The 15317-nt window shown below is 35.6% G+C and overlaps 1 protein-coding gene across 1 annotated transcript in view; it reads right to left on the bottom strand.

The window, feature by feature from the left end:
• Nachra7 (nicotinic acetylcholine receptor alpha7 subunit) overlaps positions 1–15317 on the bottom strand; it is a 246500-nt gene that overhangs the window by 102135 nt on the left and 129048 nt on the right. The window contains exon 2 of the mRNA XM_078178125.1: positions 11216–11260. Within this exon, the coding sequence (XP_078034251.1) occupies positions 11216–11260 (45 nt within the window). The remainder of the gene's footprint in view (positions 1–11215; positions 11261–15317) is intronic.

Here is a 15317-nt window from a genome sequence, read left to right as displayed (position 1 = left end):
TTACATCGTTTACATTGCAACATTCACTGTCACAAAATTAATATAAAAGGAATACAATATTTTCTAACTGACACTGGAGGTAATTTGATATTTCTATTATAAAATTAATTATTAAATATACATATAGTTTTTCAATAGTACTCGTCGTTTGCAATTATCTGCTAAGTTATAAATTAATTATATTAAGGTCTAATTGTAATTAGTTTTTCAAATGCAAAAGACATTTAAAATAACATCCTTGCGCGTGATTTACCGTATAAAATTTCGCTTAATTTTTATTCTATTAAACATCGGTCGACTTTTCTGGTACACAGGAGGAACAATAAATCATAAACCTGAAAATGAAGGATCATGTAGTCGAGGTAGGGGCGCGGATGATCGATTACCGTTTGTATCACTCTTCTGACAGTGAAGAGACTCTGTCTTATGGCAGGATAAGGGTTCATTTATTTTACGTGCTACCAAAACAGGACTGGTTACCGAGTTCCTTTCAGTTTTACATCTCCTTCGTCCGTTCCATTAAGAATATAATTAACATCTCTGGAAATTTTCATTTGACAACGATTAGGACCTTAATAGCATTAAAATCTTCAATCATCAAAGAGTATCAAATCGAGTCGCTTTTTATCACGCTTATCAGGTCAGAGAATTATCATTTAAATTTTGAAAATATATATTAATTTCAGTTTCCTTCGCAAATTAACACTTTAGAGATCTATAAATAAATAATAATATATAAATCGGCTTTTTTCCTGACCGGTAGCTTGTTCATTATTTTTCATGGCAACCAATAATTTGCTATCTATTATTGAGTTATTATTATATAATTTTTTAAATAATTCCTTTCGCGATGAGTAAAGTAAAATAAATTAAATATTGTTTAATGCTAATGTCATGATTAATATAAGAATGATAGGTCGATAAAGTGTTAATTTCGCTGTTTATTAAATAAATAATTACGAGCTTATGAAATTTTTAATGTGGCTAAACTAAAAATTAACATATCTAGCATTTCTGTCGCATTAAACTCAACAAAATGTTTTGCAACGATTTATCATTATTTATCGTGTTTCGATTATTGTCTTCGCGCTCGCGTTACACGTATTTCGTCACCACGTTAGAAATCCCATTGGTTTCGTTACCGAGGTAATTTTTGCAGACTGTATCCGTTGAATTTTCATGCGGCGATTGTGTTTAATATGTGCCTCCATTCACTGTCATACAAGGGATCAGCCGTACACGCGGCTTCAAAAGTTGGAAAAGACCATTGTTACGGAATAAAGGTTCCATTTTTCGAAGCTGATGGAATGCTGGACATTGTTCCATTTTGTGTCTACTTTATGTGCCGATTTTTCGAAAGTCTTGCACGTATTCATTCGAACGATGAGCAGGACCAAATAATCTCGATATAATATAAAACTGCGTACACTGTAACACCCTTCAGTTCCATCCCTTCCGGAAACAATAGCACGAATAACACAATAAAAAATAGATAGAGTATCCGAAAATGGTTGTGACGATTTTACTTATATTTTCGAACATTGTTCATTATAAATTCATTCACGCAAATATTGTCAGCTGCTAGGAAAGAATATTTATTCTTAATTCGAATAAAAACAAATATTTGAAAATCTATTACGTTATCTGGAAATCTCAATCCGTCGAATAGTAGTATTATATAAATATTCAAGGATTATGCTTTTAAGTGGTATTAAAATTGATGATGATCTTATAATTTGAAAAATGTTCCAAGAGAGGCACTTTTACCATTTTCATTAATTTTTCAAACAAACGGAATGTTCGTTGCAGAAGAAACCTAATAGAGCTCTTCTAGTAGTTAAACTATTTTTTATTATCTTTTTCTCTCGTCTCTATCGCTCTCACCTTATGACTCTATTTCATTCTCTCTCTCTCTCTCTCTCTCGCTCTTTCCCTCTCTGTCTCTCTTTCTCGCTCCGTCTCTCTCGATCTCTCATTCCGTCCTATTCATCTTCCTTAGACGAACGCACAAAACTGGGGTGAGAAACGGAAATAGGGACACGATGGTGGCTAACTGAAGGGCGAGACGAAGCGGGGGAGGGTAGGCATAGTGAGATGGTAAAGAGGAGAAGAGAGTGCACCTAGCGCTGACTTCGCTCATAATACCATAGAGCCGTTAAAGCTCACAGACATGCGAGTACTCCCGCCTACTCGAGTCGTGCTCCACTCTTTTCTAGTGGAGGGCAAGAAGTTACACCCTACCGAGAAGTTCGTTTCTGCAATCATGGACTTTCACGTAACTACGTCCCGGTACGACTCTGTGTTAAGCGACTGCACTTCAGCCCGCCTCGGAAACTACTTCGTTGATGCCCCAATCGAAACCGTTCTGCATTCCGAATTCTGCGTACGTAGGCTCGAAGATACCCGGAACTAATTTTGACCGGGAAAGATTTTTTTCGGATCAATAGCGTCCGCTGACATCCGACATGCGAGCGGCACTCCTTGTACTATGTTCGACCCTTCGAGTGTTCATCTCCTAGACACGATGATCCTAGGACACCGTGCACCTGTGCTCGTGTTAGCCAAGACAATTTTAAGTAGGCTTGAATTTTTATGCATTTATACTTTGCGCGAAATTGCAAAATATAAGAAAATGATGGAATTAATAAATATTAATTATGTTATTATTGTAGATAATTTTTCTTCGTTCTACATTTTAAGGAACAATATATGTAAGAAGAACAACTGTATTTATAGCAGATAGTATGCTATGTTAGGGGCATAACTGTTTACAATTATATTATTATTCAAATAAAAACAACAGTATTTCGTTAAAAGAAAATCGAATAAATTAGAAAAATTTAAAAATAGAGTCGAATTAAAGAAATATACTTAAAAGAAACTGTTAAACATGTTTTATGCTTTTTTAGTACGACTTCGATCATGCATGATTGCAAATAGGCAGTGATATGACCTCAAAAAACAATTACTTCGTAGTCGTGCTACTTATTTGACATATTTGCAAATAATAGTAGGGGCAGGTCAATATTAACCCAACAAAGTCCCGTGAGCATACAGAAACACGTGTTCACTCTCTCAGGTCAGTTTACCTTTCGCTCACAAGCGGCACAATCTTAAAACGTTAACGTAACGTAAAGATAAATAATTGTGAACTGCTTGATCGAGAATAGAGAATGAGATAGGAGATCAGATTGTTCGTGTTACAAAAATAGACTGCCTTAATGAACATGCTGTGCGAACAGCACAGAAAGAAGAATAAAAATCGTGCGGTGATTAACGAGGATTCTAGGAAAATAGAATTTCGTGAATTTATAATAACTGACCTATGTGTGATCAACTAACTTTTTAGCAAAATCTATTAACACGTTAAATGCATAAAGATTTAATTAAGTAGAGAGAATCGAGAGTTTCCACTGATTATTTTAAAAAATAATATAAAGTGTAAAAAGTGCAAATGTAAAGACCTTTTTGAGTACAGAGAATTTCATCATAAAATTATTTAATTCTCACAATTACTCCAACAATTTGCACATTTAATTTAACAATAAAATTTGTTAACCCCTTGCACTATTATAACGAGTCAGATTCGTGATACAGGTTCCATGCAAGATCTACTAAATATGAATATTATCAATTTTTTCTAAATCAAAATAAGAATAAATTCTTCTGTTATCAAAGCTTAGAAGCAAAAGTACACAAAGAGAATAAAGAGAACAGAAGTTGTCTGATCCTTTTATTAAAAATCTTAAGGATAAATAAATGCTGTTAATTTTCTTTAAGAAGAGAATATTTTTCTATTTAAATTACATTTATTTTCTACCCTCGATGTTCCCAGACCTACGCAAACTTCGACCGATGAAAAGTCTATTGACAGTCTCCAGGGGCCGACTTCGCTCGAGCGAAAAATCAAGCAAAGCAAGCTTCGCACTTAACGTGTTAAAGTAAATTGCCCAAAGAAGGCCGAAAGTGCGCGAGAAAATATCGAACACGCGAATGGCGTTCGAAGGCACTAGGCAAGATGAGATGCAGCTATTTGCCCAAGATACAAACGCGGACAACCTCCTCCCGCCGCGTAAACACCTGCGGCACACGTACGCGAACGCATTCTTGACGTTCTAAAAACCAAATCCGACCTCCTGCGAATTCAAGGAACAGCTGCGCACAGAAAATACATTCGGCGTCTCTGGCGACATCCTTTCGACAACCCTTGTTGCTTTTTCCGCGGAGGAACGGGATCTCCTTCCATGTTTTTCTTGCTCCACTCCGGGGAACCAGATGTTTCTTTCGCCCTCCGACGAATTAAGCGCCAATTAAGGAAGAACCGGCAGCGAGTATGCGAGAGTAAAATTCCTTACTCTCGGGTCCGCCGTTGGTAAGCGGATGAATCCGATTCGCTCTGCAGCCTCTTTCATCGAAAATTTGATTTTGTAGCCCGTAAGCGCGGCCGCGTTAATGAAGAGCATTAAACGTAGCGGGCGACTAGAAAACGCGCGGCGGATCGACACCGATAAATTGGACGGTCTCCCGTTGACAGTCAATAGACAGCCGGAGAGTTCTCGAAATGATCAAACGAACGCTTCAGAGCCAATAAACGGATCCTTGCGATTGATGCTGAAGCATCGGACGTAATATTAACATAGCAATTACAATCGAAGATACGAGATGAACATCTCGCAGGCAATGTCCAATAAATTTGGTTACGATCGAAGCGTGAGAGAACTTTGATCGTTAATCGAATTATGCGAGTTACTGTAGCCTATACGTGAACTTCGTTTTAACATTTTTGAAGTCTGCGAAAATTCTGACGAAAAGATCCATTTCAGGAGTCTTGAAGAGATCGCGAGGTTGTTATTAATTGGATTGCGGACCTCCGTGCCAAGTAACAATTTTCTGTACCAATTGCGAGATACGGAAGCCACGTGTAATTTGATTTCTTCCTCTAATAATTTTAGTAAGTTGAAATTCTTATCTTCTCTGAATCTGTTCACTGTTTTAAATCATATCTGCTCATTATTTCCATAAATGCATAGAATGAGTAATTTCTATCAATTCGCAGTCTATTAATGATATATTTGATTGAGAAATATAGATTAATGAAAACATTAGGAACATGGTAGAAAACATATCGTGGTTGATTAATTTTCAAAATAAGTTATTTATTAATTGTTTTAACTTGCTTTAATTTTCAGGGTCTAATAACGGAGAAAAAGAAGACAATTTTAAATTAATTTTAAATGGAATATGAAACAAACGACATGCCTACTTAAAATATAGTATACTGAAAATAATTATTTATAGACATACATAGATTATGAATATCATACCTGTTACTAGTCTGTAAATTACTAAATTTATGCATTCGTGTCAAAATTTGGTAATAGCAACTTAAAGCAGTAGAAAGATTAAAAAAGTTTAAAAATTACTATGTATTATTTATTTTGAATCTACTCAAACGATTAAAGAATAAAAAAACCTGCTATTTAATTTCTATTTCTTGTAACTGATGTAAATAATTCATGCCTCACATAAAAATCATCTCTGAACATCAAAGACGTTCTCCTTAATTAACTAACTTTCTAATGTTATTAAATTATCACAAAATAGAAATCGAATCACGCGAATTATTCTCGTCCATAAACTTCCTTTTAATATTCTCATTATTTACCCTCTAAACTTCTGATGAATAAACGAAGAATTTGATAAAAATTTCGAAGGCAGCGATAATGAAATTGCAAATAATACAGTTCTGTGAGGATTAAAGGCGCAAAGCATCCAAGGTAGAAGTCGGTGGTGAGCATTTTTTCGCTGAGTAGTCTGTAAAATACAAGATTTATTGGACACGTAGCGAGCATTGCAAGTTACAGATGTGTGCCGTTCGTTCAAGTGCAGCGCACATGAACACCTTTTGCTACCGACTTGAATATTTTCGTTCGCATGCTCGTTGTGATTTCTATCCTTAGCACGTAGTAAAGTTCTGCAGGAAAACGGCAAGCTGGCGGTAGTGTTACGTGTGTACACACGTATTTGTTTTTCCGTTTCACGTGATTTACAACCTTGACGATGGCAACACTCGACTTTCCTCGCGTCTTACCGGAATATAAAAAGTATGCGACTTAGCCGAAATATCCAGTGGATCGTGGACTAACATTTTCTGGCGGAATAGCGCGAGAAATGTATCTTTTTTATATTTATCTATGAAAGATATATTGTTTAGGACTCGTACTATAAGACGCGCTAGAAGACATACCAAAGCATGTACTATTGCTTTTGGTACTGTGTAAGAAACTCTGTAAAAATATTATATAAAAAGAATTTTGCAATATTTAAATTCTATAGCACATAAGGATATGTGTAAGGATATATAATTAATTCACTTGAACATATTTGTGCCTAGAGACAATTAAAATTATTAACCAAAATTTAACTTGAGATTCAGAATAAAATTAACTAAATATTGAAAATATACAGAGTGTATTTAACCGAATAGGGCGGACCCTATCCCAAAGGAGGTAGGCTAATATAAAATGGGGTCGGGACAATCTCAAAGGAAGCTAATACAAAAGGGGGCGTGGTCTATTCCAAATGGACGGAGCTAACCACGAAGGAGGCGTGGCCGAACCCAAAGTGGAACATCTGTCACGATGAAACTACTTAGTATTTCGGTTACAAAAATTTAGTGAACATTCTTTAGACATTATAAAATGAGAATAAACAGCGATTTTCTTAAAATTGTCACTTTCATCTTATAAAAAAATTCGAACGTAGTCCCCTCTTTTCAACCCGAATCAAAGTATGATTTCGCTCGCTGCCTCGACGTCACTATTTTTCATTAATAACTTTTAATTAAAGCTGTAGATTTTATTTTCCATAAGGAAAATCTGACTTTAAATAACCTCAAGAACACCTCATTTTTTGGAGTTACAATAATTTTAACACACCCTCTGTAGCGTAGTATATACGTATATTTATACGTATATATACGAAACATGGAAAGAAATAATAAAGAACTAATATTGAATGTTAATTACCATATTACAGCAAATGTTAATTCCATAAAAATATTTTACCGTCTCTAACTATATTTATTCCGCTAACTTCTACGTAATTTCGTAACGTGTATACGAAGTTCCGTAAATTTTCGCGGTAGATTATAAAATTAACTGACATTCACGATGCAGATTGAAGTTTTTATATTTATATTATCCTACAGTCGACGTGCTCCGTAATGACAAGAGGCGTGTTGTAACGTGTACAGGTATTTAATAACTAATCAACATCCAACTAGCTCAACGTGAAATATAGCGCATGTATGCAAATTACGGGGCACAGAGTACATATTCGCGTAACATGTATTTCTCACACGCTGCAGCGCGCCAGGCTCTAGAGATGCAGTATGCATCTTCACGTTCTGCATCTCGAAATCCAAATGAAAACTACTCGACGGCGGTTCGTGTTACAGATATACCAAACATCAGCGAAACTTTCGGATCGGATAAATGATGCATTAGTCAAATTATTTACAAAGACGTTGGTACTCTGTTTATACATAATTATATTTGACAATAGAACATCATTTATTAGAATATTACAAAAGATATATGACGATTCATTATAAGACAATACGAAGATTAAATAACGTTGAAACTACCAGTGCTTTTAAAATTAGTTAGTTTGTTTTAATTGCATAATATAATGTAAATCATTCATTTAAATTTAGATGAAATATCTTTAGATTTCTCAGAATTAATGGTTAAAAGTCGTGGAAACAAATTGCTATTTTTACAAAAATTTGTTCAGACTATCTGGCTTAAAATAATAATAAATAAATAAACAAGTTATTTATTTCGTCGACTCAAGTTTTGCTTTCAGTTAATTCTTTATAAGTGACTAAAAGACATAAAGAAAGAGATGTTTATGATGATTTCACAATCTCTAACATTTGATCAAATAAACAACAAATTAAGAGGCATTTTTCTTCCTTGTTATTATTCATGTTTTTGATACTTAATCTAGCACTCTAAGGAGAATATTCCCAATATTCCCAGCACTTTGAATATCCTCGTCCGCAAACGGTTAATTTCGTTCGAACGTACGGAATGATTGTCCTGCCGATGACACGGCACACCTGTTACGTGGAAAGAATGTATTCTTCCGGTCCGCGTTTTCTTTGCCGGAGCAAGTGCGCCTGATAGGAACGTCGCGGCGTCGCGACGGTGGGAAATGTAGGACGTGGTTTCGATACGTGCCAACGTCAAATATATCTCGAATATCTGCGAATCTTACTTCGGTAGTCGTTGAATACATCCGAGACTTATATTCAAAAAGATATCAGCGCCGCGAGTCAAGTGCAGCTGCGCGTCCCGTTGGCACGGTACATGCGCTTGACGTGCGATGGCACGGCGAAGAAGGTTAAAAAGTGGGGAAAACAAAAACTTTTCGACGCTGTACGAAAGATTTGCATGCTTTTGCATCGTCGCGGTAAAAATAGTTGAGTTTACCCTCTATTATCTAGCGCGGCGCCATAAAACTACGAAATTCCACAGTGAGCCGGCTTCTGAGGAACGACGAATTCCTAAAGTCGCTGCATTATGCTTCTTCCCTTTGCACCTCGGCTCACCTGAACTACGCCCCGCACTCGACGAAATTATGACACTGGAAATTACCGCAACGAGGTCTTAACGTTACTTTTATGTTAACAGTACTTTCGCCGAGGCAGTCGAAAGGCGCCTTTTAAGATTTTAATTTGACGTTAGTCTGACCAAAATGGGTAAAAGTTCTTAATCTTTTTTCTACATTCAAGCAGACTTTTCCTGGATTAATTTTTCAAATTGTCCTGTAAAGAGAATTAAAATAATTTGGTAAAAATGGATATGTACAAAGTATAGGTTAGATAGTATTGTAAAATTACTCCACAGAGTATTTCGACAGTAAAATATAACAATTATCGTGTACTCGATCCAGCACTCTGAATTTATATTTGCATTAAAAATATTCTTGAACAACTAATCACAAACTTTCAATAAAGTCGAAATTTTAAGATCTACTTTGAAAATTTTGTTTTAAAGATCAGTAATAGAAGCCGTCTATTTTCAAAGTGGCGTAATTAAAATATTTAAGGATTGGGTTCCAAAAAGATAGAAAATATGTCTCATTGCTAAACTGTATTTAAGAGACTTAAAATGAACAATTTCTATTAAAACAACAGCAATCATCGCGCGAATAAAATACGTGCTACTGCAATTAACAACAAAACGGCAATAATGGGACATCGGTCAAAATAAACGGCTGACATTTGACTCATTGTTTCCCCAATCGAGTCACCATGACAGACAAATTCGGCCGCATCGTCGACGCAGCGGACCGTCTGAAATATTAATTTCTAGATCGCTAAATGGCAATCAAGAGCACGTGATTAACTGATACGCGATGCCGCATCTGTTCCGTTGTAATTGTTGACAGGGGTCGTCTGCGGCGGAGGGGAGCACAGGCGGGGGGGCAGTTGGTCGATTTGTCAATCGGGCAAAACATCATCGGGGAATCGTTAACTGCGAATTTGGGTCATTGCAAAGCCGTTCTTGCTATACGGCTCAGCAGAGGTTCTGAATGAGGGCGAGGATTGACGAGGCATAAGCCGTTGGAAATGAGCAACGACAAGCGTTTTAAAGCGCGGTTCGAAACCTCCGGAAAGGAAATATTACGGCAAGTCTACCCTAATAAGGGCGCGCCACTTCAGGCAGCTCTCTGTCGGGGGACGGCGGTTGTACCTGTTGCCGTGAACTCTATTAATAGTTCCAGTTGATAAGAATCTGTTATGACCACGATTCGAAGTTGGAAATAGTTCCCCGCCCGCGTAATGCTTCTTTCGCGGAACTTCGAACATTTGCATGAAAAACAGGATGGCCGGCGTTCGGCCGGCGAGACCAATGGATCCGCGGTGCTCGAATCCAAGGGAAGCCTTGTGAATAAATTATGCTCGAGGAATCGTCGGCCGGACGAGCACACCCTTCTTCAACACTAGGTTTACGAAGCGCGTCGATTTGACGTATTTTCACACGCATCAATTTTATGTAGAAATGTGTAGAAATCGGTTAGATTTATCGCTTACTCTTATCCATTCATTTTATTTACAATTATTCATTTAGCGAGACGAATATTTGTCAAATTTGATTTTCTTCTACGCCTTCGTATTTTGAAATTTTCTATGTAGTATACCTATCTCTAGAAATAAAGTTTACAACCAGTTTTACTTTGTTTGTATTTTATTCTGTATCATTCGTGGTGGCAGACTAGCGTCAATTGTGTATTTTTTTGCATTTTATAGAAGAACTTTAAAATCTGTTGAGAATAAAATTTTGGTTATGTTTATTTTAATGAATATTTATAAATTCTTTTATTGAAAAAAGAAAGATAGAAACTAGTAATATTATAGTGAAAATGATTATTATTAATCGTTTGATTAATTATAGTTTGATAAAATAGATAAAAGCAAGATTTTGAGCTAATTTTTAGTTAAAGTGTAAAGTTACATTTTCATTAATTATTTAAAAATATATAGATCTCGGACAAATATATTTAATGTTTAAAGTACCAATAATAATTATTTATGTACATACTTATGTTGTATATGTCATAGCTATTTTTAAAACTATGATCACTAATTTTTATTTCTTATTTCATCAGTTGGTTATTTCTGTTGCCATCAGAAAAATAACAGCTCTAACTTTGATATTTTCCGCTTTGTTTTTCTTGGCTTTCCATTGAAATCGAATCACGTTAACCACGATTTTTGATTACATACTATCCCAATATTTCGAATTTCTAAAATATATTTATATGAATTATTTTCAAAAAACACCCATTTTCGATACATCAAATTATGATTCTCGGCGCTCGAAATATTCTGCAATTGTTATTAAAAAAATACCGGTACGATCATTTCGAACGTGGAATACGAGCACGTGGTCCTTGAAATTGCAACAATTTTTTAATAAATTCCATTTCTTTTATCATTTTAACCGGAACGATAAATTCATATACGACGAATTCTGCGGAACGTGTACCTCCACGTTTCCATATTTGTTGTTTATCCATCGCATTCCTGCAACGGACCGATGCGAAAAACTGTAAACTCGCGTTAAAAAATAGTTGCGGATCTCTGAAAACGTTTCGTCGAATACGTGGAAAATCGTGTAACGTCGATGGCGTAAAAACTTACCAATTTCAGCCAAAGGTTCGTGATGAGCAGCTGGTTCTTCTCGTCCTGAAACATTAAAAACCAAATTATTAGTACAATTTTTCATGTAGCAATAATTTGCGATCTGTATTTCTTGTGCATGTCTTTATATCTTACATATGTCTTTCCAATTGTTAGTACTAATGCATAACATTTACGAGGTTTATTTATGCCTAAATTGATTACAAAAATATTCTGCTTCATCACAAGGGAATATTTGTATTTTCTGTAACAATTAAGCATGCAGATTTATGAGGAAAATTAAATTTGTGATCATCGACTTTAACCCTGGAACAATGTGGTGAATATAATGGATAATTAAAGTCTTCTGTTCAATCAACATTTTCGTAATATTGATTAAATTAATGAATAGGCTTTCATACCAACGATTCATTCAGTTTATAATAAATCTTCTTACAGAAAGGACGTGTTCATCAAACAGGAATAATTTACTTATTAGTTTGATAATTTCATAAAAGAGCTTAATTAAATTATAAGTGCTGAGTATAAATATAAAATATTTAAAGTATTTAAAATATTTAAAATATAAAATATCACTAAGCTGTCGATAGCTGCATTAGCTTCTAATTAACATTTATATTAACATCCGGTCTTAAATTAAAAAGCCGGAAATGAAAATACTCTTAGTTTCAAACAAACTGTCTTGATTTTGGAGTTGAAGTACTTTCTGGAGTATTAATTATAATTTTTGCAAAACGTTTTAACTAAATTTTGCAAAATTTCGATGAAATTACGTAAATATAAATGGCGAGTTTAAAGACCGTCGTACAGTCATATATACATATATATATGTACAGACTCCCTATTATATTTCCAAAGAAAATGAATAGCACAGGGTGAATGGCAATGACCTCTGTCTATTCCTGAAATTCGCAGGGACCTCCGCAGGGCTCGGTATAGCCCGTGACAATATGTATTCAGTGAAAGCTGTCTAAGCTGAAAATCTTGGAGCTCTCCAGGTAATATTCATGCTCCGCACCGTCACTCGGGCATCCAGCATTTCCTATTCTCGCTATCTCCCCGTCGAGGCGCACCCCACTCGACTCTGTCTCTCGATTTCGTTTCGTCTGCTCCTCGAATTGTTAAACGTATCACGTAAAGCAATAGGTTCTCGGGGTGGGGCAACGTCGAATCGCATTCTTTCTCCGATTACAATCGTACCTCTTGCATCGAACGATTACCGAAACGGGGCGTCATCTTAGATTTTGCGACCCCTCGGATCCGCGAGAACTTATCTCGTCAGACGAAAAAGAAAAAATGAGAAGGCACGATCAAACAGAGAAATGAGAAATGAGAAACGATACCCTCCAGACTTTAATTTAACAACTTTTAATTATATCGCGGAAAAGTAATCTGCACCAAAACGTAATTTAGCGTTTCTCAAAGCGAATTTCCAGGAACCGCCATCGAAGAGGAATTTATTACTTTCCACCCTGCCGCGAGTGTATCAAGATGAATCAAATCTGATTATACAGCGAGAACGTGGATTATAGTAATTATCTCGTGTGTTTACCTCTCTTGATTATTATACTTATTTTCTTTCTAATTTAGAGTGACTCAAGCTCATAACCGGAATAACTATAGCAAAATTTTTTAATATGGTATATTTAATATTCTATATATTTCTGCTATATTAATACATTTATTTCTCTACCTTCGGTATAATAAATGTAAAAAGTGCTCGATTAAATATTTAATTTGCCGCACTGCCACAGGCGTACTGAAATGAATAAAATTTTATTATACAGTGGGGACGTGGATTATATTAATTATTTCGTGTATTTACCTCACTTGACCATTATACTAATTTTCTTTCTAATTTAGAGTGGCTGACGCCCATAGCTGGACACTCTTCGAAACAGAATAACTATAGTAAAATTTGTTAATATTGTATATTTAATGTTCTATACATATATTTCTGCTATATTAATACATTTATTTCTCTACCTTCAGTATAAGAAATGTAAAAAGTGCTCGATTAAATAGTTAATCACTAATATCAGTAGTAAATGTTTGCACAGTGAAATAACAAAAACTAAAACAAGCGATAAATAATAATATTGTAACAACGCTAAAAGTACTTTGATTCTGGAATTCGTCAAACTCGAGCCGACTCTTGCGGGCGACTGTACCCTATTTCCACGTCCGCGCTAGAATTTTCATTAACGCGCCGCGTTGCTTAATGAATAACTAAAGCAGGGATCATTGCGTGTCACTGTATGCAAGACGAACTGCGCCGCGCATTTTCTATGAAAATGTTAACGCGCCGGTGATCACCGTGGAATCTTTCTAAACGACTATCTGCCATATTTCCGCATAAATTCTATTTAAAATTTCATTTAGAAGCGGCGAAGGAAGGTAGCGTTTTTTGTAACGCCGATGCGTTACGTTGACGTTAACCCCTTGCCGTACTTTAACGAGTCAGACGCGTGATGGAGATTTCTATTAATATCCTGTTAACCCTTTGTACTCGAGTGGCGACTGTGCGGCGCCATTGGAGTTGTTGCAACACGTTCCAGAATTATATCGCCAAAGTTTAGATCTAAGAAATTGTTGTTACTCAATTTCATTTAAATAGAATAAATTTTGTTATGTAAAATGGAAATACTAGAAGTCGGAAAAATTATTTTAAATTTGCAGATGAAATGCCTTCGAGTGCAAGGGGTTAAATATAATTGTTATTCCGTTCTTTTAAGTCGGAATAAAATACTGTCCCCTTGCGATCAATATTTAATCGTTCTCGTAAATATAAATTTCCTTCTTTTCCTAAGTAATAATTACAATCGAAAAAGCGTTTACCATTGTAACTATGAAGAAAATGATGCCGCAGGGGGTTAACTGGCACAACGTGCCGTGATCATTTTTTTCCTTTCAACTTCGTCGCCGGTGTCTTCGAAAAGTATGCGAGAAGAACGAAAAAAGAAATGGCAGTTCGTTGCTCGCCGTTTCTGGCAATTCCGCGCGACGACGAATACGACCCTCGTCTTCCCTTCTCGTTATCTTATTTATCGAGCCCGGTCGGGATTACTAACTGGGTCGAGGCAATTAATAAAACGCAATAAGCCCGGCAACTCCGTATTTGCTTGAGTCGGCGGACGCTGCGGCGACCGAACAGGAAAGAAAATCTCGGACGGTCGTTAAGGGGAGAGTGCCTCGAGTGAAACGTTATAATAAGGATGACTTTCGGCGATTTTATTGTTATTACGTGGGGGAACACTGCTGTGAATGGAATGGCTTTGTTTAGGACAAGATGACAAGACAATTGAACGATTTATTGAGTGAAATATTCTGAAGATCAGTTCTTTTATTATAAGAACGCATTATGTCAATGAGTTTCTTCAAAGTTTATTAACTTTATCTTGAATTTGTTATAACAGTGTATTTTGTTCTATTTGTCGATTGGTTGCGTTGACTAGAATAGTGTAATAGAATAAAGTATTGTAATATTAATATTAATTTTAAAAGTACTGTTTATATTACTTAAATTAATCTTAAATTACAGAAAGCATCTTTAAGGTCATTTAATAATGTTTTCTGTAAAAAGAAACTGGAAGGAGTTACGAAAAAATTCCTGAAAATAAAGGACTAGTTTTGCCCTAAGATTCATATTCTAATTAATCTTCAAAGCCAAGTATTATCATCCTTTTTGTATTATTTAAAATAATATTTAAGTTCATACGTCGCACGGTACTATTATTAAAAAAATTCTATTTTAGCTTTTGTCCTAGATCGAAGAAAAAAATTCTAACCTGCACGCCAATTAGGTTAACACCGTCAACCAGAGGGTTTACAGAGAACAAGATTTATTGTTTTAATCATCGTCGACAAAATGTAACGAAAAGCTGTGTATGTATCTTAAAATGTCAAAGAATAAATATAGTAAATGACGAGAAGTTTCATCAATATTTTACGTTAACAAAACATTGCCAAAAATCACCCTTATGTTGACGCGCGCCCTTTAATAACGACGGTCAGTTCGCGGCTTCCGGCTCGGATATCGTTCAGCTTCGAAAATTACCTTGTAATCATTTAGCGAATTCCGTGGCGATTTATGATTCGCATT

This window comes from Augochlora pura, chromosome 4, assembly GCF_028453695.1.
Source record: "Augochlora pura isolate Apur16 chromosome 4, APUR_v2.2.1, whole genome shotgun sequence".
In the NCBI taxonomy this organism is placed as follows: Eukaryota; Metazoa; Arthropoda; class Insecta; order Hymenoptera; family Halictidae; genus Augochlora; species Augochlora pura.
Note: the sequence above shows the minus strand (reverse complement) of the source record. Positions and strands in the feature narration are given on the sequence as shown.